The 24,919-nt window shown below is 41.8% G+C and overlaps 1 protein-coding gene and 1 pseudogene across 1 annotated transcript; one reads left to right on the plus strand and one right to left on the minus strand.

Annotated features, from left to right (window-relative positions):
• Positions 1 to 897: 897 nt before the first annotated feature.
• On the minus strand, positions 898 to 8,838 carry LOC132515588 (pre-mRNA-splicing factor SYF2-like; annotated as a pseudogene).
• Positions 8,839 to 12,101: 3,263 nt separating this feature from the next.
• Positions 12,102 to 18,080, plus strand: SYF2 (SYF2 pre-mRNA splicing factor). Its single transcript, XM_060141034.1, has 7 exons — positions 12,102 to 12,225; positions 12,457 to 12,567; positions 14,474 to 14,599; positions 14,993 to 15,110; positions 15,458 to 15,548; positions 16,703 to 16,801; positions 17,582 to 18,080. The coding sequence occupies exons 1-7, from the start codon at positions 12,199 to 12,201 to the stop codon at positions 17,745 to 17,747; spliced, it is 738 nt and encodes a 245-aa protein (XP_059997017.1). The 5' UTR covers positions 12,102 to 12,198; the 3' UTR covers positions 17,748 to 18,080.
• Positions 18,081 to 24,919: the final 6,839 nt, after the last annotated feature.

Consider the following 24,919-nt stretch of genomic DNA (forward strand, 5'->3'; position numbering starts at 1 on the left):
GGTTCAGGTGTGTAATGCTTTGCTTTTTTTCTAGAGAAGCCATGATTACTGAACCAACCACAGCATGCTGTCCTTTGGTTTTCTTTGCTGAAGCACTTATTAAACTTACCTAGCAAAATAAAACTTGTTCTTATGCGGGCTCACTTTTCACTATTTCTTCATGGAGTCCTTTCTCAAATTTTTCTGTCATTCAGGCAGAGATTTCCATGCATTTGTCTTCTTTTCTTTGACCTCTTCCATTATCTACAGTGGCTTTTTGTCCTTTGCCCACTGTTAGGATTCTATCCTTAGCCTACTCCCTCTACAAGCTCTTTTGCTAATTTCCTCCACTCTGTCTTTAACTACCATCTACTAACTGAAGAGTATCAATTTCTGAACTCTAGTTTCCAAAGCTTGCCTCAGCTCTTCAAAATGAACCTTTCCCATACTGAGCTAATTACAGTATTGCCTGTTTGAATTAGTGGCTTTTACCATCCACCTAGTCGCCTTCAGAGTAGTCTTCAGATCATACTGACATCTGTTTTCTTGGTTGGCTATTGGGAGCACTTTTCTCCTCTGGGGAAATCCTATTTGTCCTTTAAGCCCAAGTCAGTATGATGTCTTTGAAGACCTATTAATTTTTCCCTCCCCTCCTTTTCCCTTAGTAGAAAGGTATTATTAAATGTTTCTTTGAAAATACAGGAGAAGAAAAAACTACTGGCATGTTATTACTCTTGATAAGATTGGGCAGCATGGGTGTGTATTTGTGTCAAATTATTTTAAAAAATAAGTAAAATTACCACATCTGTTCCCATTCCCAGGAGCAATCACTGTAAATAGTATGGTGCACATCCTGGATTTTATTTCTATGCCTGTACAAACCTCTTTATATAGGTAAGAACATCTTTTCATGTTAGATCTGTCTCATTCTGTAGTTGTATGACTGTACCACAATGTTAAAATTTCCCTATTCACAGTACACTGAATATACCTTTATTATTAGCATTTATATTACCATCTTTATAAACCCGTCATTAGCTAAATCAGAGCTTCCTACTCGTTGATCAATAAGTGTGCCCAGCTTATACTGATCTCAAGCCTAGGCATGTTTTTATTCACGTAACATGGCACAATCTTCACTTCCATGGGATACTCCTGACTTCAGGTTTTCTATCCTCTGTTTCCCATAATTACTACTAAAATCATATGTCCTAATTTTTTAGTTACAGTTGAAATAAGGTTAGAATTCCAGTTAGCCTTTAAAAAAAAGATTGTATTATGTGTATTTTAATAATATTTTCACCAAGTGTTTTAACTTACCTTCTTCCAAGGGATATTTGCTTTTTGAAGGATGGCATATTTGTAAAATGCTACTGGAGAATCAGTCTCCCACCCTCTATGCTTGCCCCATAAATGCACCTGGGCCATGGGATACAACATGGGACAGGCAAGCACCTGCTAATTGTGACCTCTTGGAGCAGGGAGGGATTAGGTTGAATTTCCAGTGACCACTGCCTGCCTTTCACTACCCACCATAGCTTATAAGAAGAATTAGTGCCAGTTTAGCAACTCACCTCTGAAGCTCCCAAGTTCAACTCCAGGTCAAGCCAAATGTATGACAGATTTCAGCATGATGATGACTTGTGTTCGTATCTAAGGATTTTAAGCCTAGCAGAGTGCACACATTAAGCACACACTTCAAACACAGAAATACAAGACATTTTTCTAAAACAAATGAATAATAAATATGTAAGTATGAAAATACACAGATTTGTAGAACATGTCTTTACAAATTATAAAAGGAAAGAGTCCTGATTTACTGGTACAATTTGGCAGAACAGTTCCTGAAGGAGATTAGACAGCTGTTCTTCTTTCCAAGTTTTGTTTAATTTCAGCTGTATATTTCCCATAGAATCTTTCTGCCTTGTTGAATTTGGCATTCCTTTCATTAATGTAGTCAATATCTGCATCATCTTTATAAGGACGTCTCCGGCTGTATTTGTCTCGTTTTTCAATTCTGTAACGGAAACAAATATACAGAATTCAAAGCGGCATTCCTTTTTTTTTTTTTAATTTATTTATTTTTGTGTTGGGGCCTCGTTGCTGTGCGCGGCCTTTTCTCTGGTTGCAGTGAGCAGGGGCTACTATTCATTGTGGTGCACGGGCTTCTCATTGCGGTGGCTCCTCTTGTTGCGGAGCATGGGCTCTAGGACCGCGGGCTTCAGTAGTTGTGGCTCGCGGGCTTAGTTGCTCTGCGGCATGTGGGATATTCTCGGACCAGGGATCGAACCCATGTCCCCTACGTTGGCAGGTGGATTCTTAACCACTGTGCCACCAGGGAAGTCCCTCCTTTTTGTTCTTAATAGTTAAGCCTGAAAGCAATATCTTTAGAAAGCATCCTACAAGGATATATGTTCAATGAGCATTCTTCTTGAATTTAATCTTAACAGTATCATCAGATGATCTGGTCTGAAGTTTGGGAAATTACCCAGGTTCACGCTGAAATATGAGTGGTCACATATTACGTTGAGAGAATTTTTATACGTACTCTGTAGATTCTGCCTAGTAGTTACCCCATTCAAAACACATATAAGCAACATAAGTGTCCATCGACAGATGAATGGATAAAGATGTGGCACATATAAATGGAATTCTACTCAGCCATAAAATGAAACGAAATTTGAGTTATTTGAGGTGGATGGACCTAGTGTTTGTCATACAGAGTGAAGTCAGTCAGAAAAAATACCGTATGCTAACACATATGGAATCTAAAAAAAAAGGTTCTGATGAACCTAGGGGCAGGACAGGAATAAAGCCACAGACGTAGAGAATGGACTTGAGGAGGAGGGTGGGGTGGGGGGAGGGTAAGCTGGGACGAAGTGAGAGAGTAGCATTGAAATACATACACTACCAAATGTAAAATAGCTAGTGGGAGGCAGCTGCATAGCACAGGGAGATCAGCTTGATGCTTTGTGACCACCTAGAGGGGTGGGAGAGCGAGGGTGGGAGGGAGACGCAAGAGGGAGGGGATATGGGATATATGTATACATATAGCTGATTCACTTTTTTATAAAGCAGAAACTAACACAACATTGTAAAGCACTTATACTCCAATAAAAATGTTAAAAAAACCACACACATATAAAAGTGGTGGTGAATGGGACCATTCTTCAAACTAATAATTCAAATGTTCCTTAACTTCAATCCAGTTGCTACACTTCAAGACCATATAGTTAATTTTGTTATTAAGCATGAATCACTACTAAAACTTTAGGCTGCATTTGTAGTACTTACTGCTTTTCCAAGGCTACAACCATCCTATCAGTTTCCTCTGTGGAAGGCACGTGTGTTCCGTGAAGAAGACTGTTAGATGTTGGGTAGAACTCCTCTCCACTGAAAAAGAGTGAAGTGGTGAGTAACACAAAAAAAGATCCTATACCTTCAGAACTGGACAATGTTTATAGTGGTCAAAAGTGGAAAACTTTGAGATACTTGATTTCAAAGAAATAGAATTCAGACCAAAAATATATATATTTAAGAAATATCTACTCCTGGGACTTCCCTGGCAGTCCAGTGGTTAAAACTCCATGCTTCCACTGCAGGGGGCGTGGGTTCGATCCCTGATCTGGGAGCTAAGATCCTGCATGCTGTGTGGCCAAAAAATAAAAAACCTCCAAAGCCCAAATGAGTTAGCTGAGGACCACAGGTTAATGGAATTAACGAAGTTCATACAGTAGGAGAGCTTGAGTAACATGCTCAGTTGAGGGCACAATTTACAGCCCCCTCTACTGTCTACACTATCACTATTAAAACAGTCTTGATCTTTAGCACAGTACCTGTCTTACATAATTAGGTAAGGAGTGTAGTTTACCATTGTTTACTGTGCATGACGAAATAAAGTATTACTGTGTCCCCTACCTGTGGATAAGGGTAATAGCAACAGTAATAATCAATGATAACAAATAATAGCCAGTACATATACAGTGCTTTCTATGTGCCAAGCACTGATTGAGGGCATTGCATGAATTTATTTAATCTTGATAATAACCCTGTGAGGTGGGCACTGTTGTTATTCCCTATTTACAGATGAGGAAACAGAAAAATAGTGTGACACAGCTACTAAGTGGTGGAGCTGGGACCCAAGGCCAGGAAGCAAAGCTCCAGAATCAGCACTCTTAAATTCAAGGCCTTTCAGTAACATACATAATGTATGCTTTTAAATCACATCGACCTACTGCTTTTCTCTCAGTCTCTCATATGTTTCCATGTCAGGTCTGATCTGCTTTGTCAACCTATGATACTGGTGTAATTGGGCAGCAGCATAATCTGAAAAAATGAGAACCCATACTATTTTAGATGTTGGGTGGGGCATTATTCGACTTGTTAAATGGGCCATTAATAGGCCCATTCAATAAAGTAAAAGCCATTTTTACCTGAAAATCCCAGATTGGGGTTTTTCCTCCTCTTTTTCCTCTCCCATTTTTCTGCATCTTCTGCACTGATCTCGAGCAACTTCACTTTCTTATAGTCTTCCGCTCTTGCTGTACATTCCTAAAACGAGGGGAAAAAAACATTAGCTTTATTGTCTTATACAATTCCTTAATTCCTTTCAAATCAAAGGCCTAAAGACTGCCATCAAGACAGTAAAATGGCCAGTTTACGAAGAAAATTGTGGAATCTGCTATATCTGTAAGAATACATCTATAAAACTGACACCAAAAATATCTGTGGGGGACACATTAGATGTCCATCAAAATCCTTGCTTGCCTCCTTTCTGGGCTCATGGCCGCCCATTTCTCAACGTCCCTTGCAGCTGCATCAGGCCAGGTGACTTGGGCTACTCAACTGGGAACTGATACAGGAGAGGCTCATGAGCTTTATCTTTTCTTATTGTTGGAGCTTTTGTTACTGTGGCTTAACCTTTTACCCTAATATCCATTATGTGGCTGCAACTATGTGACAGGCAGTGTTGTAAATGTCTTCCGTATTTTATTCTCAAAACTCTAAGGTACAGATGAGGAAACCAGAGCTGGAATGCTTAATGCTTAACTACCATGCAATATACTGCCTGAACAAAACACAATATAATATTTGAATCCACAGCTTATGAAGGTGGCAGGAGTGTACTTACTTTTTCTTTTCCTTTTCCTGCAATTCCCATTCCAAATGAGCTTTCTTAGCTTCCCAATTTGCAGGTAATTTAAGTCTTATCTTCCTCCACAACTTCCTGGTGATTTAATTTTCGAGCTTCATTCTACCACCAGGACACAAAGTTTGTCAGCAGAGGTATGGAAACAAATCCAAATAAATGTTACCTATCTTGTACGGTAGGCCATCCAAAATGGACTTATGGATTTTATCCTGAAAGGAAGGGAGCCACTGGAGAAGTTTGTGTGAGAGTGTGTTTGTACTGAAGAGATTTCATGTAGGGGGAAGAGAGTAAACACCAATATCTATACCTTTAAGTATTATTTTACTGCCTTCAAGGAACCATGTGGTAAAGATGGAAAGAGCAATAGTTTGGGAGTAAGAAGGCCTGAGAAATATACTGATTTGACTACTCCCTAGCTGTGTGATGTAAGCAAGTCGCTTAGGATTGGATTGAAACAGCATTTCCCAAAGTATGAGTTCCACTGTACAGAGGTACTTGAGATGATTTTAGATACTACTGAATGACACAGTCACATACTGAGAAAGTGATTCCATTTCTCATTCCTTTTTTCAGATTGGGTTGAAGACAAAGTTTCAGTTTTAACACGTCTAAAAACACCTATCTTAACGCCTCATTTAGTCTCCCTTTAAAAACAAACAGAGGGGGCATTCCCTGGTAGCACATTGGTTAAGAATCCGCCCGCCAACGCAGGAGACACGGATCGAGCCCTGGTCCGGGAAGATCCCACATGCCTCGGAGCAACAAAGCCTGTGTGCCACAACTACTGAGCCTGCGCTCTATAGAGCCTTCGAGCCACAGCTACTGAGCCTGCGAGCCACATCTACTGAGCCTGCGTGCACAACTACTGAAGTCCACGTGGCTAGAGCCCATGCTCCACAACAGAAGCCACTGCAATGAGAAGCCTGCACGCCGCAACAAAGAGTAGCCCCCGCTCACCACTAGAGAAAGCCCACGTGCAGCAATGATTACCCAATGCAGCCAAAAATAAAATAAATATTTATTAAAAAAATAAAAACACTGAGCAAGTGGACAGATGGTCACACTTACAGTATAAACCATGAAGGTGGTATGAGAAGGACTACAATCTAATTTTCCTATTATCTATGAAGTTCAGAAAGTTTTAGGTGACAGAGTTAGTGGCAGAGTTAGGCCAAGAACCCAAATTTCCTGATTTCTAGCTGGTTTTCTTTTCTACCTATAATATTGTAATATCTCTTTAACCACAATACCATCAGCACACTCCCCAAATAATTCCTTATTATCAAATATCTTGTCAGTGTTCACATTTTCCTGATGGTCTCATAAGTGTTCATTATTATTTTTACAATCTGTTTGAATTGGAATTCAGACAAGTCCCACATGCTGCGATTAGTCAATATGTATGTACACCTCTTAAGGTTTATTCAATGTATAGTTTCCTTTTCCATCTTTTTTATCCATTACTTTTTTGAGGAGTGTGAAAATGACTGTGTTGACTGTCCTATTGTTTCCCAAAGTGGCATCTGCTAGTTGCCTCCCTATAATGTCCTATAACATATTTTTTGACCCCTGTATTTCCTGTAAATCGGTCAATAGATCTAGTGGCTTCATCCAATTCAGGTTAGATTTATTTTTTTTAAAGATTTATTTATATTTATTTAATTTTATTTTTGGCTGTGTCGGGTCTTAGTAGCGGCACGCGGGATCTTCGTTGAGGCATGCAGGATCTTTCGTTGTGGTGCGCGGGCTTCTCTCTAGTTGTGGCGTGCGGGTTTTCTCTTCTCTAGTGGCATGTGGGTTCCAGAGCGCGTGGGCTCTGTAGTTTGCGGCACACGGGCTCTAGTTGAGGTGTGCAAGTTCAGTAGTTGTGGCGTGTGGGCTTAGTTGCCCTGGGGCATGTAGGATCTTAGTTCCCCGACCAGGGATTGAACCCGCGTCTCCTGCATTTTAAGGCAGATTCTTTACCACTGGACCACCAGGGAAGTCCCCAATTCAGGTTAGATTTATTTTTAGCAAGTCTACTTATATGAAACTGGTGCTACATACTTCTATCAGGAGACACATAATCTCTGATTTTATCCTTTTTGTGGTGTTCACAGCCACTGACTGTGATCCAGTGACTCATTAAAAACTGCAAAAGGGGGATGTTTGAATTATATCATTGCTTCTTCACACATCATCCGGCCTCCTATTTTTTTTTTTTACAGTATTTCAAGTGAATTAAGTATGTCCCACTAGTTTTTAGATTGCGTTTTTCTGCGCAAATAGAGATAACTACCATCCTCACACATACCTCTTGTCTCCAGCTGCCTGCTGACCTCCTATCCTAATGAGGACTTTTCCTTTGCTCTTGTTCCTACTGCTCTATACCACTTCCCCCAACTCCTTTACTTGTCTAATAATATCCTACCCATTTTTCAAGCAGCGTAGTTGTCACCTTAGTCTCTAGTTGTCAGTCTTCTTCTCTGCACTTCTGAGGCAGTTTGTTCCTCCCTCTAACATACCACTTACCAAGTCGTGAAGTAATTATTTGTTACGGATCTGCCTCCATAACTGGGCAGAAGCCTTACCATATTTACCGCTGTATCCACACCATCTGTTGATAGTTGGCTATAGCACACTAGAGGCCATTAGGCGAGGGGCTGTTTTTGGATGAATGACGCCAACTTGCGTAACAGACAAGTTACTTTCCATTTCTGGTCCACGGTATCCCGCTCCATGAAAAGAAAGGTTTGACAGAATCACTTGAGCTGAGAGGAGGGTGCAGGGAGAGGATGCTTAAAAAAATACCAATGTCTGTGTTTAGAAACTGATCAAATCAGACACCCTGGAAGTGAGGCCTAAGCATATCTAGCTTTTAAAAGGTCTCAAAGTGACTTCAGTGTGATTCCAGGTTGAGAACCACCGGGACCGAACTTTCATCTAGCTCTGCAGGTCTGTCACACGCGCTGGTGCGGCTTCCTCGTCGCTCCACAAACGCGCACGGGCCTGGCCACGTGACAGGTCTCAGCTGGCCTCTGGGGCGACTCACCCGCTTCAGGTGCAGCCCCCGGAATTTGCGCAGTCTCAGTTCGCGCTTCTGGGCGGCCAGCTCCTCGGCCGCCGCAGGGGGCTGCTGCTCCTCTGCGCCGTCCACCGGCACCTGCGGCGGAGGACAGGCTGGAGGCGGGGCCGGTTCGGCTTCTTCCCGGACGGCCCAGGTGATTCCCCGCGGTTCCCGACAGGCCGGGCGCCCTCACCGCCGACCCCGACCCCACAGTGTCTGCTCCCCCGTCTCTGCCTCCCTGGCACTACCTCTTCGTCTAGCCGCCGTCGTCTAGCCTACACTCCCAACCGTTGGGCAAGACCAGCCCCACCCACCTCCTCTGCCTTAGCCTTTGCCGCCATCACCCGGTAGCGCTTTTTCCCCAGACTTCCTGCGACAACTTTTCCGAGTCTCCAGCTCACTTCCGTCAGCCAGCAGCCACAGGTTTCGGGACAAAGCCCCGCCCCTTTCTGCTTACCCAGCTGAGGAACCAATCCCTTGGGCTGTATCCGATTGGGCCAGGCTTGGGCCCAGGCGCACTGAGTGGAGACACGAGGGCAGCGCGGCGGAATCGTCTGAGGAAGAGGGGTAAAAGGAAGAAAACGCCACCAAAAGTGTGAGAAAGCAACCCAGAGCACAGATTGTGCCCATCAAGTGACCAAAGTAGGCCTACAGTCACCATCACAGCATCCTATCTTAATCTTTGCGTGGCGGTACAACGCCCGGTACAACGGAAGCTCCAAGAGAACAGGATATATTTCTGTCTTGTTCACAGCGGATTCCCTGTGCCCCGAACTGTTTGAATGAAGAAAGGAAGGAACAAATTGACTGAGGGTACTCGGGATCTCTTCCTCAAGCATCTCCGAGATGCAGAAAGAGTTCTTGGGTTAATGTGAGATTTTGACTTTCTTCTCAGAATTCTGCATAGGACACCATTCTTCGTATATCTGTCCATTCATTCAGTAATGAACTGTATAACCGTTCTCTATTTAACTCGTCTATTCTTTGGTTCATCATCTATGAAAAATAAATAATAATACAATACCCATGTTACAGAGTAGTTTGAGGACAAATTCGACAATATTTGTGACTTGTGCCTGGCCCATGGCAAATGACCAATATACCAGTTGGGATTAGGTGTGTCCTCCTCCTAAGATGTCTTTAAATGTTTTTCTTCAGGGGGCCCTAACCTTCACCACCTTAAGGGTCAGTTTCCCCTGTTACAGCTTTTCATACTTCTTCTTTGTGGCGCCTACATAAATAATTAAATAAGCGTGGAACTGACTGTTTAGTGCAGTTAATTTAAATGAGACAAGTTTCTTAACAACTATGAAAGCAGCAAATCTAGCAGTCATAAGCTTATATTTTTTCTACATTATGATTTGACAGAGCAGTCGTAACACGTATTTTTATTCTTTAGGAATACAGAAATGTCAGTTATTTTCAGTATGATCACTTAACCAGAATTACACGATTTGTAAAAATATTTTATCCGTCAAAGCCCTACATACTCAAACCAAGTAATTAAGGAGAGTTTAATAAAGGGACTGTTTACAGAATTGTAGACTGGGTTAAGAGAAACCAACAAAAGAGTGAAGCATTCCAGGGCTAGCGACAAGAGGGAGCTATTGCTATCCCTAATCCTAATAAGAAGGAAGGATAGGATAGGAGAAAGTCTTCAGACAGAAGATGTGACTAAAGAAATGCAGCCAACCCATAATCCAGTCAGGGAATAGATATCCTGACCATTTATTCTCTTCTATTCTAGAAAGCATCACTTTCCCACTAAATCCACTTGTGAACTTTCTATTCTGTTCCTTTTTTTTTTTTTTGGTGGCCCATATGGGGACTGAACCCATGACCTTATTCTGTTCCGATTATGTGTCATTTTCTGTGCCAATGTTTTTACTGAAGTCTCTTATTAAGTTTTAATTCCTAGTAAGATAAGTTCCTTCTCAGTTTTTTTTTCCAAAACTACTCTTGGCTGTTTCTGTAAAAAATTTTAAATTTTGGAATTGGAAATATATTAATATGATTCGACGTATATATGTATATATATAGTAAATCCCCCAGATTGTCACTTATATTAGCTTCTTGCAAAGCAAAAATATGTTCTTAGTAACCCTAACCCTGCCCATTGCCTCTTAAATATAGCATACTATAACCATATACAGTTCTGTACCTTGCATTTTTCATTTAGTATACTTTGGAGAACTTTCCAAATTAGTATACAGAGAGCTGCCCCATTCCTTATTTATTTATTTATTTGGGCTGTGCCGCGTGGCTTGTGGGATCTTAGAAGCCCGACCAGGGATTGAACCCATGCCCCCTGCATTGGAAGCACAGTGTCCTAACCACTAGACCGCCAGAGAATTCCCTGCCCCATTCCTTTTTACAGCTTCCCCCGAATGTACCATAATGTATTTAACCAGTCTTCTACTGACAGACGTTTGAGTTGTTTCCAATTTTTTGCTTTTACAAAAAACTGAAATGAACAACCTTGTACATAAGTCAGTTTATGCCTGTGCAATTGTACTTGTAGGATAAATTCCCAGATAGCTGGGTCAAAGATCAGATGCCTTTGTAATTTTTATAGATATTGCCAAATTGCTCTCCCTAAGGGTTGTACCAATTTTCAGTCCTACTGAGACAGGCTGGGACCTGGGACCACAAGGAAACAATAAGGGACTAAAAATAACTGGGTACATGAGCAGCTGGGGCAAATTACGAACCACACAATACAAAAAGGCCCAAAACCCAACTGCCACTTCTGAGATGTCAGGAACAAAAGCAGTCTACTGCAGCATGATCCCTGAACACAGCACCACCAAACAGGTGGGCAGACCACCTAAGCCAACCCTCTGGCCCAACCTATGGATCCGCCCCTACCATTTAAAAGGACCAGCTAGCGTGCCCCTTCTCCACCACTCCCTCAGGGAGCTAACAAGGGCACCTGTTACTTGTTTTCACTCCCTCCTGCTACAGCAAGAGTCCCAATTCAAACCTTGCTTGAATTCCTCATCTGGCCTCATCAATTTCTATTGATTAAAGAGTCCAAGAACCCTAGCTGGTAACACTTCACAGGCTCACCGATAGTTTCACTGAACTTTTAGATTTTTGTCACAATATTTTACAGTTCCAAAAAAACAAAAACAACCCACTGAGATTGATGGAATAATATTACATTTATACTCATTCGAGATACTCATTTGTGATATTACATTTTTCTATCGTCTTCCAACCAGAAAATCATCACTTACTGAAATTTAATTTCTTTGTACTTTATTTCGTATTCACATTACCGTTTAAATCTTATACCCAGGTATCTTTTCATTTGGGGGATTACTTTTTCATTTCCACATCTAATTAATGGTTTTAGTGAATAAAAAAATTATTTTCATGTATTTCTCTTGTATCCAGCACCTTAACTGAATTATATTAATAACTTTAGCACTATTATTAATTCTGGCGCAGTTTCACCGCTGAGCACGGAAGAACGAACAGGATGGGACGGGTCCTGCTCTCTGCAGTTTACAACGTCGTTGGGGAAAAAGAAAACGAACAGACGAGAAAAACCCCTTACATATATTAAAGAGAAAGAAAATGGTAACATATGACAGTACTAAGGGCCTACGCGATACAACGCAGTCAGGGGAGACCTGCCTCGGAGGAGGTGACACAGGTTAAGCGCTGAATGGAAAGCACTTTTCGCTGAAGGGTGCAGCACACAGTTGAGGTGACTTTCCACGAGGCTCCCAGCTCCACCATTCCTACCTAGCCACCCTCTACCGAAACCCCCAGCGCTTCTCTCTCAGCCTCCACCCTTCCGGCCCCCGCCTCTGCGGCCTTTTGCGGCTGCGCAAGGCCCTGCCCAATTGAAAACGTTTCACTGCCAAAAGGGGCAGGGATTGGTCCTAAATTCCTGAGGCTGACAGGAAGTGGCGGGGCTTATAGGAGGCTATTAATCTGTATTGACGCTGCAGTCCGAAGGCCGGCGGAAGTGCTCTGGGTTGTTGCCGGAAGTGGGCGAGGAAAGGTTGTGATGGCGGCTGCGACTGTAGCAGAGAAGGTGAGTGCTGCCGGCTCTTTCCAGGGGTTTTAGTTGGGGAGGGCTCTGAGGGACGGCAAGGGCGAGAGGTGGAGGGGGTGCTTGTGTGCCGGGCCAGGAAGGCGCAGATACTTTGGGGCCTGGGTCGGCGGTGAGGGCCCGGCCTGGGCTGTCGGGACCCGCGGGTAATCCGCCTGGGCTCTCCGGGGAGAAGCCTAACCGGCCCCAACTCCAGCCTGTCCTCCGCCACAGGTGCCGGTAGACGGCGCGGAGGAACAGCAGCCCCCTGCGGCGGCCGAGGAGCTGGCCGCCCAGAAGCGCGAACAGAGACTGCGCAAATTCCGGGAGCTGCACCTGAAGCGGGTGAGTCGCCCCGGAGGCCAGCTGAGACCTGTCACGTGGCCAGGCCCGTGCGCGTTTGTGGAGCGACGAGGAAGCCGCACCAGCGCGTGTGACAGACTCGCAGAGCTTGATGAAAGTTTAGTCCCGATGCTTCTCAACCTGGCAAGACATTGTAGTCACTTTTGGAAAGGGACATGCTTTCACCAAGCTTTCTTTCACCCCCATCTGTTTTAACTTAGTTGGGCTAGTTTGGGGGTCTCTGTTACTAACCGCCTCCGTCCTGTATGATTCTAGTAAACTCTTCATTTTACGTAGGGAAATATGTGGAGCTAGAGACTGGAAGAAACTTGTCCAGTAAGAAAACTGGTTGCCTCTTCATTCAAAAATAATTAGCAAATCTCGGGAAGTCTATAGGGTCAGTGGTTCAGCTAGTAGGTGGGGAACTAGATGAGTAAGATAAGTCCTCTGCTCTTAAGTAGAGGAGACGTTCTAGATAGAAATTATATTGTGATAAATGCCATGCTTGAGTGAGGAACAAAGTGCCTTGGGAGTGCAGAGATTGGTGTAGTTTAGGGGCTCCCAGGGAGTGCCTCGTATAAGAGGTGATACCTAAAGTACTGCTATAAAGATGAGTAAGATGTTACCAGAAAAATAAAGAAGTTTGAGGAAGAAATATCTAAGCAGAGGGAACAAATGCAGACGAAGAGAATTCACGTCAAGGATAAGAGTCCAGCAAACAACTGGCTGCAGTTGGAGCTGAGAAACAAAAAAGCAGCTCTTGACTGTTTCACCTCAAAGGGGCCTGACTGGTAGCTTGGCCATGGTTTCACAAAACTCCAACATCACTCTGACTGTCACAGTGTGACGAAAACAAAACTGTTCAAACCACAGAAATGACCACACAGCACCCACTTCTGCAAACACCAGTGACAAATACAGCACTAGCCTCACTCCATTAGTTCTGCTTCCTGTATAAAAACTGAAGATACCCAGTCATAGAATGCCCTGGCTTTCTGACAGTGCCTAATCCAGGCACAACCATGCTTCCTTGAACCTTTCCCTCCAGTCACCTGATACAAACTCAAATCCTGTCAGCGGCTCCTCCTAACACCCTCTCACTGAAATGCCTCCAGTTCCCCATGGTTTGCTGTTTCCTTCAATGCAATACACACAACTTTGTTTGACTACACATGTGTTCTTGGTGTCTTCAACTGGAGGGCATTGTCAGAGCCAAGAGTATGTGAGGGATGGTTGTTGAGACGAATGTTCTGGGTTTTTCTCTTTACCCAGAAAAATTTAATAAAGAATTCAGCACACTTACATATTTACTTGGAGGGACTGTGTAAAGAACATGGGGTTGGATTAAGAGACATGTCTTCCTGGACTAACGGCCACCAGCCTGTAACCCAAGAAACATCTAACTTAAGTTGTCCCTAAGATGGTATACTCATTTTGTTTTATGCAGTTATTTTAAAACAGACTCTACATACAGTAATTTAAATGGAAAATGCCTTTCATTTGACATGATGTAAACTGCTAAAATATCTAAAGAGGAGGGGGGACTTGGGAAAGGTTAGAGATATTATGATAGGTATTAAAGCCCCCAGCCCCAAATTGAGGCTTCTTCTTTGCATCAGTCAGGATTAAAAGAGAATTGAAAGTAGAATATCTTTCTCATAATGAGAGACATTAACGCCCAGGCCTTTGGCACAGCAAACTAGTGCAGCTCAACACATTTCTTGACTGTATACAAATGCAGCTCTAATTAGGCCGTTTCCTTGCTTAAAATCCTTTGATGGTTCTCTTGCTTTTAGGGTAAAATGGAGTCCCCTTGTTAACGTGTCTTGACCTTCCTCAAAGAGGGAAATATTTGTTTGGATTTATTTTCATGTTTCAGCCGATAGCCTTTTTGCGTTTATGGTTTTAGAATGAAGCTCGTAAATTAAATCACCAGGAAGTTGTTGAAGAAGATAAAAGACTTAAGTTACCTGCAAATTGGGAAGCCAAAAAAGCTCGTTTGGAATGGGAACTACAAGAAGAAGAAAAGAAAAAGGTTAGGAACTACTCCGCTATTTTCATAAGTGGTTTATTCAATCTTTCTAGAGTATTAAGGCAGTAAAAAATGCTTTTTACCAGCTACCAAGCTTTGGGTGAGTAATTTAACCTCTCTGTGCCTATGTTTTCTCATCTGTAAAATGGGACCTGTAATAATTATTTGAGTTAATTATGAATTAAATGAGTCAATGCATGTAAAACATTTAAAAAAGGGTCTGACACCTGATAAATGTTGAATAAGTATTATTTTTTAGATTGATGTACTCACTTCTTATATACCATAGTAGATTATCAAATTTCCTTCAAATATTAATCATTATTTATTTAAAATAGGTCAAATAATTGCTTGAATCATTTGGGCAGGCATTAGCTTTTTTCCTTTCTTTTTCAGGAATGTGCAGCAAGAGGGGAAGACTACGAGAAAGTGAAGTTGCTAGAGATCAGTGCAGAAGATGCAGAAAGATGGGAGAGGAAAAAGAGGAGGAAAAATCCTGACCTGGGATTTTCAGGTAAAACTCACCTTTACTTTATTGAATGAGCCTGTGAGGTAAGCGTTGCCTTCAGTGTTTCTGGTTTTAAGAAAGGATATACCCCTTCGTGGAATATTCTCCAAGAGGCTTATTCCCAAGAAAAATACAGACATATCTCATAGGGTAGAAGTAAAAAAGGCTGTGCTTGAGGCAGCTGGATCTCTTTCCTCATTGTGCTAAAATTAAAGCCTATATTATCAGCATCTTCGGGATAGAGGCTCTGCTTAGATTAGTGCGTATATTGCTAATAATAATTTTGATTTTTCTCTGAATAGTAATGACCAAACAAGGAAATATATCATTTCCGATTCTCATTTTATTTTTAGATTATGCTGCTGCCCAGCTTCGCCAGTACCATCGGCTGACCAAACAGATCAAACCGGACATGGAAACATATGAGAGACTGAGAGAAAAGCAGTAAGTTGACAGGACTAATGCCAGTCCTTTTTCATCCTGAAGTGATTTTTTGTTTAAACATTACACTTTATTTATTTATAAATTTATTTATTTATTTTATTATTTTTGGCTGCGTTGGGTCTTTGTTGCTGTGCGCAGGCTTTCTCTAGTTGCGGCGAGCGGGGGCTACACCTTGTTGTGGTGTGCAGGCTTCTCATTGCGGTGGCTTCTCTTGTTGCGGGGCATGGGCTCTAGGTGCGCAGGCTTCAGTAGTTGCAGCACGTGGGCTCAGTAGTTGTGGCTTGTGGGCTCTAGAGCACAGGCTCAGTAGTTATGGCGCACAGGCTTAGTTGCTCCACGGCATGTGGGATCTTCCCGGACCAGGGCTCAAACCCATGTCCCCTGCCTTGGCAGGCGGATTCTTAACCACTGCGCCACCAGGGAAGCCCTTCTGAAGTGATGATGTGCTTGTGCATGTATATAAACGTACATACATAAATACAAACAGACTGCAGTGCTTGGGTATGGGTTATCCACAGCTGTTTAAGAATACTTTCTGGTTGTGATGACACTATTTATTGCTCATCCACAGCAGTTAAGCTAACCACCTGGTTATCTTTCTAGCTGGGCATACTATGACTGGGTGTTGAGAGTTTAATACCCAGATTATCATAGTTATTCAGATATTTTGGGACGCAGAATGCTTCAGTGCCAGGATTGGTGAACTTCTGCTGTAAAGGACCAGATAGTAAATATTTTAGGCTTTGTGGGCTATGTGTTCTCTGTCATAGCTACTCCACACTGTCCTTGTGATGTGAAAGCAGCAGCCTGTAGAGGAGATATAAACAAATGGACTGTGTCCCAGTAAAACTGTTTATAGAAACATGCTGCAGTTTGTTGGCCTGCTGTAGTGGAAAGAGAAATATCCTGAGCCTAGAAGCAAGTCCTTTAACCTCTGGCCCTGGGCTCTTTCATCTGTAGAATGAAGGTGTTGGCGTAAGTGATTGCTTACTTCTGTCCCTTCTAATTCTGTGTTGTTTTTTTTAAAAAGGTAAGGTAGGATCCCATAGTATAAAGATATGTATGTATTTTATCTCTCATCGTGAATGGTAGTTTAGTTTGAAAATGTGGAGCACTTGCAGTGTTACTCCAAGTCCCTGTTGCCATCTTTCCAGTGAGGAAGAGTTTTACCCAACATCCAACAGTCTTCTTCATGGGACACATGTGCCTTCCACAGAGGAAATTGATAGGATGGTCGTAGACCTGGAAAAACAGTGAGTACTCCGTGTAGCAGCCTGAAATTTTAAACGTTTAATGACAAAATGGACATAATATGCTTAGAATGAATTGAGAAGACAGATATTATACTTCCTAATTTCTGACCTAGCATCTCTAGTGGTTTTGGGGACAGACAGTAAGGATGGGTTGAGTCCCTATGATTTGGAATGAAGATGCAAAATATTGATGGAATTGTTATAATTGAAAATTATAAAGAAAATTATTCCTTAAGAAATTATTCTTGTTTTTACTTTAACAACCATTCCACTCTTTGATTTGAAGAAGTACAAATGTTCTAGTGAATCTATCTTTGTATATTTGTGTTTCTTAATACTGATAGGAATGTGTTTCCTAATGCTGATCAGTCAGAGCAAAATGAATTTATATTATAGGAGCTAATATACTTAAGTATTAAGAATAGTGTCTAGTGTATACTGTGTACTCTGTTCATATTAGTTGTGGTTAGTATTAATATAATTACTGTTGTATTTATTTTCTGTTAAGTGATACTTCATGTGTCCAGTTCCTAGCAGAGTAGCATTGCTCTTCTAGAAACATTCTAAAGATGCGTTTGTATTTACTAAATTTCATGGTTCATACCCAGGGTTGTGCTGTTAATTGGCAGTTTCAACTTCATCTTGATGAAACTGGCCTTCCTCCCACCCCTTCCCAAAGTGCTAGTCTTAAGTGTACTGATTCTATTCTATTTGGCCATGTTTTATTAAGATCAATAAAGAAGGCAGTTTTGAATTTTATAAATTATTTTCTTCTCCCAGAATTGAAAAACGAGACAAATATAGTCGGAGACGTCCCTATAATGATGATGCAGATATTGACTACATTAATGAAAGGAATGCCAAATTCAACAAGAAGGCAGAAAGATTCTATGGGAAATATACAGCTGAAATTAAACAGAATTTGGAAAGAGGAACAGCTGTCTAATCCCTTCAGGAACTGTTTAGAAGCTTGAGAATGGAGTGAAAATTTCTACTAGCAAATTGAAGTTCTCTTCAGAGTTACACCAGTAAACCAGAACTCGGTCTATGCCTTCCCACTCAGCATTTAAAAATAAATGTTTTTTCTTAAACTTCTACTTCCATGTATATTTCCACATTTTTGTGCTTGGATATAAGATGTATTTCTTGTAATGTACTTGTTTTGTAAAAATCTACTTTGTATAAATTCTATTATTTTTCTATGTATTTTAAATGTGTATGACTGTTGAATCTTTGAAGCATTTTGGCTTTAAGAATGCTGGCAGCATACGTAAATGCAGTCATTGTTACTTTGAATGTTTTTATGAATTTGACAAAATCTAGAGCTGGACTCAGGAACTATTTGGGGTTGTAGACTCCGAAGCTAAGGACGGTGATGAGGAAGGGAGCAGTGGCTGCTGGAGGGTGGGTATAGGCTCTACCCAGGCTGCTTAGGACCAAGTTCAGGAAGTAGCAGAACTGTCCTCCCATGAATACTGACTATGCACAGTTCCCTTTTAAAAAAGGAAATGTCTTGTGGAATAGAATCCCTACTAAATAATTTATCATTTAAAACAAATATTTGTATTTGTACATTTATATATACACAAATATACACATACATGCTTCCATTCCACAAACATTAAAAATTTTTCTATTATAGGAAATTCCAAACATATTCAAAAGAAGACAGAATAGTACAATGAGTCCCGTATACCCAATGCCCATCTTCAATAATTATCAACTTAATGCCAATCTTTGTTCTGTCTTTATTTCTATCCACTTTTCCCTGTATAACTCCTGTGTTATTTTGAAGCAAATACTAAATATATAATTTCGTCTATAAATATTTCAGTATGTATCTGAAAGATAAAAACTTAAAAAAGGCCACAGTACTATTATCGCAATAATAGTTTAATAAAAGTCAGGAGTGAGAGATTGGTATAATTTTTTTCTATGTGATGGTAACAATACTAAGTACCTAATTAGGACATTCCAAATTAAGAAAAATCTGAAATTCAGAGAAAATTTCACAAATATTTCAGCTTTAGTGTTTAATGAACATTTAATACCACTGGTAATTGTTCCCTTTTAAAATTTATGTAGTACTTTCTATTTCTGCTCTTATTTTGTTTCTTCTAGCATTTAATCTATGTGCAGTTAATCAGGTCTGATCATAGGGCTTTGATGCTGCCTCTGATAATAGATATGTTTCTTTTCCCATTTCCACAACTTTAGTTCAGGTCTTTAGTCCTGAGTATTGCAATAGCCTTAAACAAAATCGCGTCAAGAAACATTGTCAAATAGAATCTGGCAAGGTATTTAAAAGAATAATTCACTATGAGACAGCAGGGTTTATTCTAACAATGCAAGAGTGGCTTGTAGACGTGTTAGTTACCTGTCCAATATCAATTCTCTTTTCTTCATAACCATCCAAACCCTGATTTTTTGGGTGAATTTGTGGTAGATTTTCCAGCTAAACATTTGTTTCCCCAGACCAACTTGCTGTTACAGGTGGTCAAATGTTATAGTTCTGGCTAATAAGACACAATCTAATTATTCTGAGAAATCTTTTGCTTTCCTGGTAAGGGAGTTGCCACTCCCTCCCCCTTCCTTCCAGCTTGGATCACATATGTGAGGCCTGGAGTTTTAGCAGCCGTCTATGCCATGAAGTAACAAGCATGAGGATAAAGTCAATGTGCTGAGGAGAGTGGAGAAGAGCTTGCATTCCTTTTGGCATTGCTGAGCAGCTGCACCGGCACTGGATGCCTGCCTCTCATCTTCCTGTTCCTCGCTGCTGAATAAATTTATGACCAATGCATATTTCAATTTCAGGACAAATGTTACATATACAAAAATCAATAGTTTTTTTCTCCACTGTAGAAATAAATACATAGAAATGGAGATGGGAGGAAATAGTTACAGTAGCAATAAAAATAAGAATCTACTGAGACACAAATTTAATGAGAAGTCATAGGAGAATCTACTGAGACAAATGAGGAGTCATAGGACCTACGTGAAGAAAATGATAAAATCTAATGAAAGAATTAACAGGAGTATAACTGAGTCACTTTGCTGTACAGCAGAGACTGGCACAACATTGTAAATCAACTATACTTCAGGAAAAAAAAAAAAGTTAAGACTTACTTCCAGCCAAGATGGAGTGACGGGGTGGATTTACCTTGCCACTTGAAATGTTAAAAAACAGCAGTTTTCAAGGTAATGGAAATCAAGGAAGGCCAATGGTTCCTAAGAGAGGAAACAAACAGGTGTAGCCCTATGATCACTTCAGCTTACTGTCTTTAGCGAACTTCCAGCCTGTGGCGCATGGCGGAAGAACCCAGGCAGAGCCCAGGGGCGCCCTTCGTTGAGGAGATAGAGCTGAAGGTCTGGGGACACCACAGTGGCAAGATCTTACAGTACAGAGTGTTGGAGAGGTGGGAGCTGCACACAGAACTCTGAAAGTCCGCAGAGGCCTCTTCAAGTATCAGGCAGAATACGTGTGTGAGGAAACGACTCGAGGCTGAGGGGAGAATAGCACCTGGCCCTCACGTGTGGCCAGGAATAGTGTTTTCCACCAGCTGAACTGGAAAACTTCGTAATTCATGGAGTAGTATAGTGAGGTTTTGCCTCAGTAGTGGAGAATAATTAGTCCTAGACTAAACACTGCTTGGGTCTTGCCTAAAAATCTTAAAAGTTAAGACCTGAAAGAAACTGTTTCTGAATAATTTAACTACAGCCTAAAACAAAGATTAAGAATCATTGTAAAAAAAGACAGAAATATCCAGTACCCAAAAACATCAAGTTCACAATGTCCAGCATCTAACAGAGAAACAGGAAAGTAGGACTCATAATGAGAAGAAAAATCAATCTAAACTTACCGGGAACTGACATAGATGTTTGAATTAAGAGAAAAATCAGGGAATTCCCTGGCAGTCAAGCGGTTAGGACTCTGCACTCTCTGCCGAGGGCCTGCGTTAAATCCCTGGTTGGGGAACTAAGATCCCACAAGCTGTGCAGTATGGCCACCAAAAAAAAAAAAAAAAAAAAGGACAAGTCAAACAGTTACTATAGCTGTACTCCACATGTTCAAGAAGAGACAGGAAGATATAAAAAAAAAGACCTACATCAAACTTCTCAACATGAAAAGTACATGTCTGAGATGAAAAGTATACTGTATGGGCTTAATCGCAGATTAGACATCATGAAAGAAAGTAGTAAACTTGGAGACACAACAACAGAAACCTTCCAAAAGGCAACATAGAAAGTAAAAGAATTAAAAAGTGAACAGGGCAACAGTAAGATGTGGGACCCTGTATGTGTAATTTGGATGTACCAAGCAGACACTTCTGCCCATGGAAGGCTCTGGGTGTGAAGTCTGGTCTCTCTTTATTCAAGTATGAGCAAATATGAGAGGCATTATGAAAGGCATATTAGCACCAAGCCTTTTCCTTGACATAGTCACAAGGTTGAGAAAGATTTGAAAAGGGTCTACCTGTCTCAGGGGTGCCCACCTGCGAGACACATCTTGCCCTTTGGAAAATGCTGTGCCAGCAGAATGGAGATGATTTATGTCAGCCCTTCCTAACCCATCCATGGGACTGATGAAATTGAGTGCCTAAAAAAGGAAGCGAGGCCTACTTGGGGGGATGTAGAGGGTGTGGCTGGAGACAGAGGCAATGTGAGCAACCCCTCTTTGACCCCAACCTGACTGCTGCTGAGTCCCCATTAGCCATTGCTTATTCAAAGAGAGAAGGAGCAAACAGTGGTCCTGTGGCCCTGCTGCAGCAGTCCCGGATGGGTATGCCCCTCTGACAGTGCTCCTTCCTACCCTCTCCTGCCCATCAGGGCAGAGCTGCCTCTCCACTGGCCCTTTGTCTTCAACACTGTGCTATCTCAGTGGGCACACCTTCCTCACTGGCTCATAATTCTCACTTGGCTCGACTGTGTTCTCATACTTGGGAAACCCAGTTGAATAGTTTTTGGCCAGGTGGTGAAGCTGACCCTAACAAAATGATCTCTAATAGTTATAATTAATTGTGGTATAGCATAGTGTTCACAGCTGGCTCTGGAGTGAGTTTGCCCCCACTGGATTCCTCCTAAGGCCTTAGTGTAATGGGGGGTGGTGGTTAATAGCAATAACCTCACAGGGTTGTTGTTGGTATTAAATGGATAATCCATGCAAAGCACTTAGCGAGGTGGGCTGGTGCAGAGTAAATGCTTGCAGTTCCTGTGGTCACCGTCATATTCTCCAATGGAACTCTCCTTTCTCAGGGCAATAGACACTGTACAATAGCCATGAAAAGCATGGACTCAGGTGTCAATACAGTCTGGATTCAAATCTCAGTTCTTCCATTTACCAGGCAAACGATCTTGGGCAAGTCACTTGCACTGTTCACTAGGGCTTCCACAACAGAATACTACAGACTAGGTGGCTTAAACTACAGAAATTTATTTGTTCACAGTGCTGGAGGCTGGAAGTCCAGGCTCAAGGTGCTGGCAGGGTTGGTTTCTGGTGAGGGCTCTCTCCTTGGCTTGCAGACAGCCACCTTCTTGCTGTCCTAATGGCATTTTCTCTATGCATGTGTATTCCTGGTGTCTCTGCCTCTTCTTATAAAAACACAAGTTGTATTGGATTAGGGCCCCACCCTTATGACCTCATTTAACCTTAAGGACCTCCTTAAAGGCTCCATCGCCAAGTCTAGTCAAATTGGGGGTTAGGGCTTCAGCATATGAATTTGGGGGGACACAATTCAGTCCATAACATCAACCACCTACTCTGTGCTTCAGTTTCCCCAGCTCTAAAACTTGTTAATAATGCCTACCTCTGAGGGTTGCTGGGAGGATTGAATGAGTGTAATATGCTTAGACATGTCTGGTTTATAGTAGGTACTATGTGAGTTATAATAGTAATAATGAAATGAATACGTACTGTCCTCATGGATATTTCCTGTACTTTTCTCACTTCCAAATCAAGATAATGCCAAATTGAACATTCAGAAATCTCCAAGGGAGGTAGGATTTCTGTGTGACTTGCTCCCTGCCCCCAAAAGTCTGGCTTTTTTTTTTTTTTTTTTTTTAGGACCAGTGGAGACTTCCTCTTTCTGCCAATCTGAAGTTTTGAAGAGATAGGAAACCCAGGAGCTTTGAAGCCACCCTTCCCCAGGCCTTTCCTGGGGCCTGCATGCTGCAGCACTGCTCCTTGCTCTGTTGGCAAGCTCTCTTCAGAAGCTCACTGCTAATGCAGATTTAACCTTGAGCTCTCCTTGGGCTGCTTCTCCAATCCAACGCAGTTAGACTCAAAGTCCAGTTTCTTTCTTTCTTTTTTTTTTTTTTAATATTTATTTATTTATTTATTTTATTTGGCTGTATCGGGTCTTAGTTGCGGCACGTCATGGGCTTAATTGCCCTGCCGCATATAGGATCTCAGTTCCCCGGCCAGGGATCGAACCTGCGTCCCCTACATTGGAAGGTGGATTCTTAACCACTGGACCACCAGGGAAGTCCCCAGAGTCCAGTTTCTGACAAACAACAACTACTTGCAGAACCCAGGGATCTGAGAATCAGAGGTCCCTCCTGGATTTTTTGCTACAATAGGACCGGCACTTATGGTCAAATCATTAAAGCCAAAACAAACAAACAAAAAATCCTTATCTATAAAAATGTTCACTTTTTGAATGAATAGTTTAGCTTTGGATCCAGTCTTGTCCCTGCAGATGAGGTTGTCGGATTTTTGTTTGGAAACCTGCAGGCTGTTGGGAGCTCAACAGGCTGGAGGGACCACGAGAAACTGGGAGATACTGACAACATCTCACCGGGCTGAAACCTGTGTGTGTACATGCAAGTGTGTGGTGTGTGGTGTGTGTGTGGTGTATGTGTGGTGTGTGTTGGGAGGGGCAGGTGTGTGTTTCTTTGGCTAGAAATGACTCCTTGGGGAAAGATGCAGAAAATACCCGACAATCTCAGAGGTATACTCTACAATGTATGGAGTCTTCCATACATAGGATATCGATCACCACATGTATGTAAAAGTAAAACACCTAAAATATACCACAATTTTTACAAAGTCCTGCTTTGGCATTTCTCATTCTTATTAATGTAATAGAAGCCCTCAAATAAGGAGGGGTCTGTCTCTCACCTGTTGCTTAGAGGCCCATGTGCACAGGGACAGAGCCTGAAAGCAGAAAGGGGTGGGGAAGGAAAGCAGGGACAATTAAAGAGCCCTTTGGAGTGATCATGGCAACTGTTTAGCTCTCCCTTGTGGGGTTTGAGGAGCATAGTTTCAAAGTCAGTCATACTTTTTTAAACCCAAGAAGAAAGCATTCGGCTGTTTCCTAGTTATAACATTAATCCATAGTCATTTTAGAAAATTATTTCTTCTAATTGGGAGGTGGGGAAGGAAGTATGGAGTTTGATCAGTTTATGAAATCCTTAAGTATGGGAACCACAGAACTAATTTAAACCTCTTGTTAAAAAACTAGGTATGACTTACATAAACGCACAATCTTAAGATGAATTTTTACATATTTACAACCAGGTCAAGCCTAGAGGGATACCTCATGACCTCTCGCCGTCAAACCATCCCCCAGAGGTAACCATTATTCTGACCTCTATCACCTCAGATCAGTTTGCCAGTTTTGAGCTTCCCGTAAGTGGAATCATATAGTATCTAGTTTTCAGAGTCCGACTTTCTTAGCCCAACATCATGTCTAGAGTGAGATTTGTCCAGGTTGTGTGCAGGGCCAGCTTAAGCTTTAAATCCCTTTCCAACTCTGAGATGATCTAGTTCTATAAGGAGGGAGGAAATGAGGGAAGAATACAATTTGAGAGAGACATTTGATGGAGTGTTAGAGTTGATAGTTTCAGGCTCTTCAAAGAATGAGGATGACGAAAAGGAGAAGATGTTAATGACCTGTTCCCCCATTGCCTGTGGCCCGTAGGGGTGGGTAGATAACTGGTTTATTTAATTGACGACACTTCAGATCCAGAGGAGCTGTGCTCCTTGACTGAACTCCAGAAGTCTCAACTCCATCTGGACCTGATTTATATGGTAAGATCCTGGACTTTAAGCTGGTGCTGTAATGGGATGAGACTTGGTGGTTTGCAGGAGGGGACTAGTGCATTTTGCGTATGGGAGAG

This window comes from Lagenorhynchus albirostris, chromosome 2, assembly GCF_949774975.1.
Source record: "Lagenorhynchus albirostris chromosome 2, mLagAlb1.1, whole genome shotgun sequence".
NCBI classification, from domain to species: Eukaryota; Metazoa; Chordata; class Mammalia; order Artiodactyla; family Delphinidae; genus Lagenorhynchus; species Lagenorhynchus albirostris.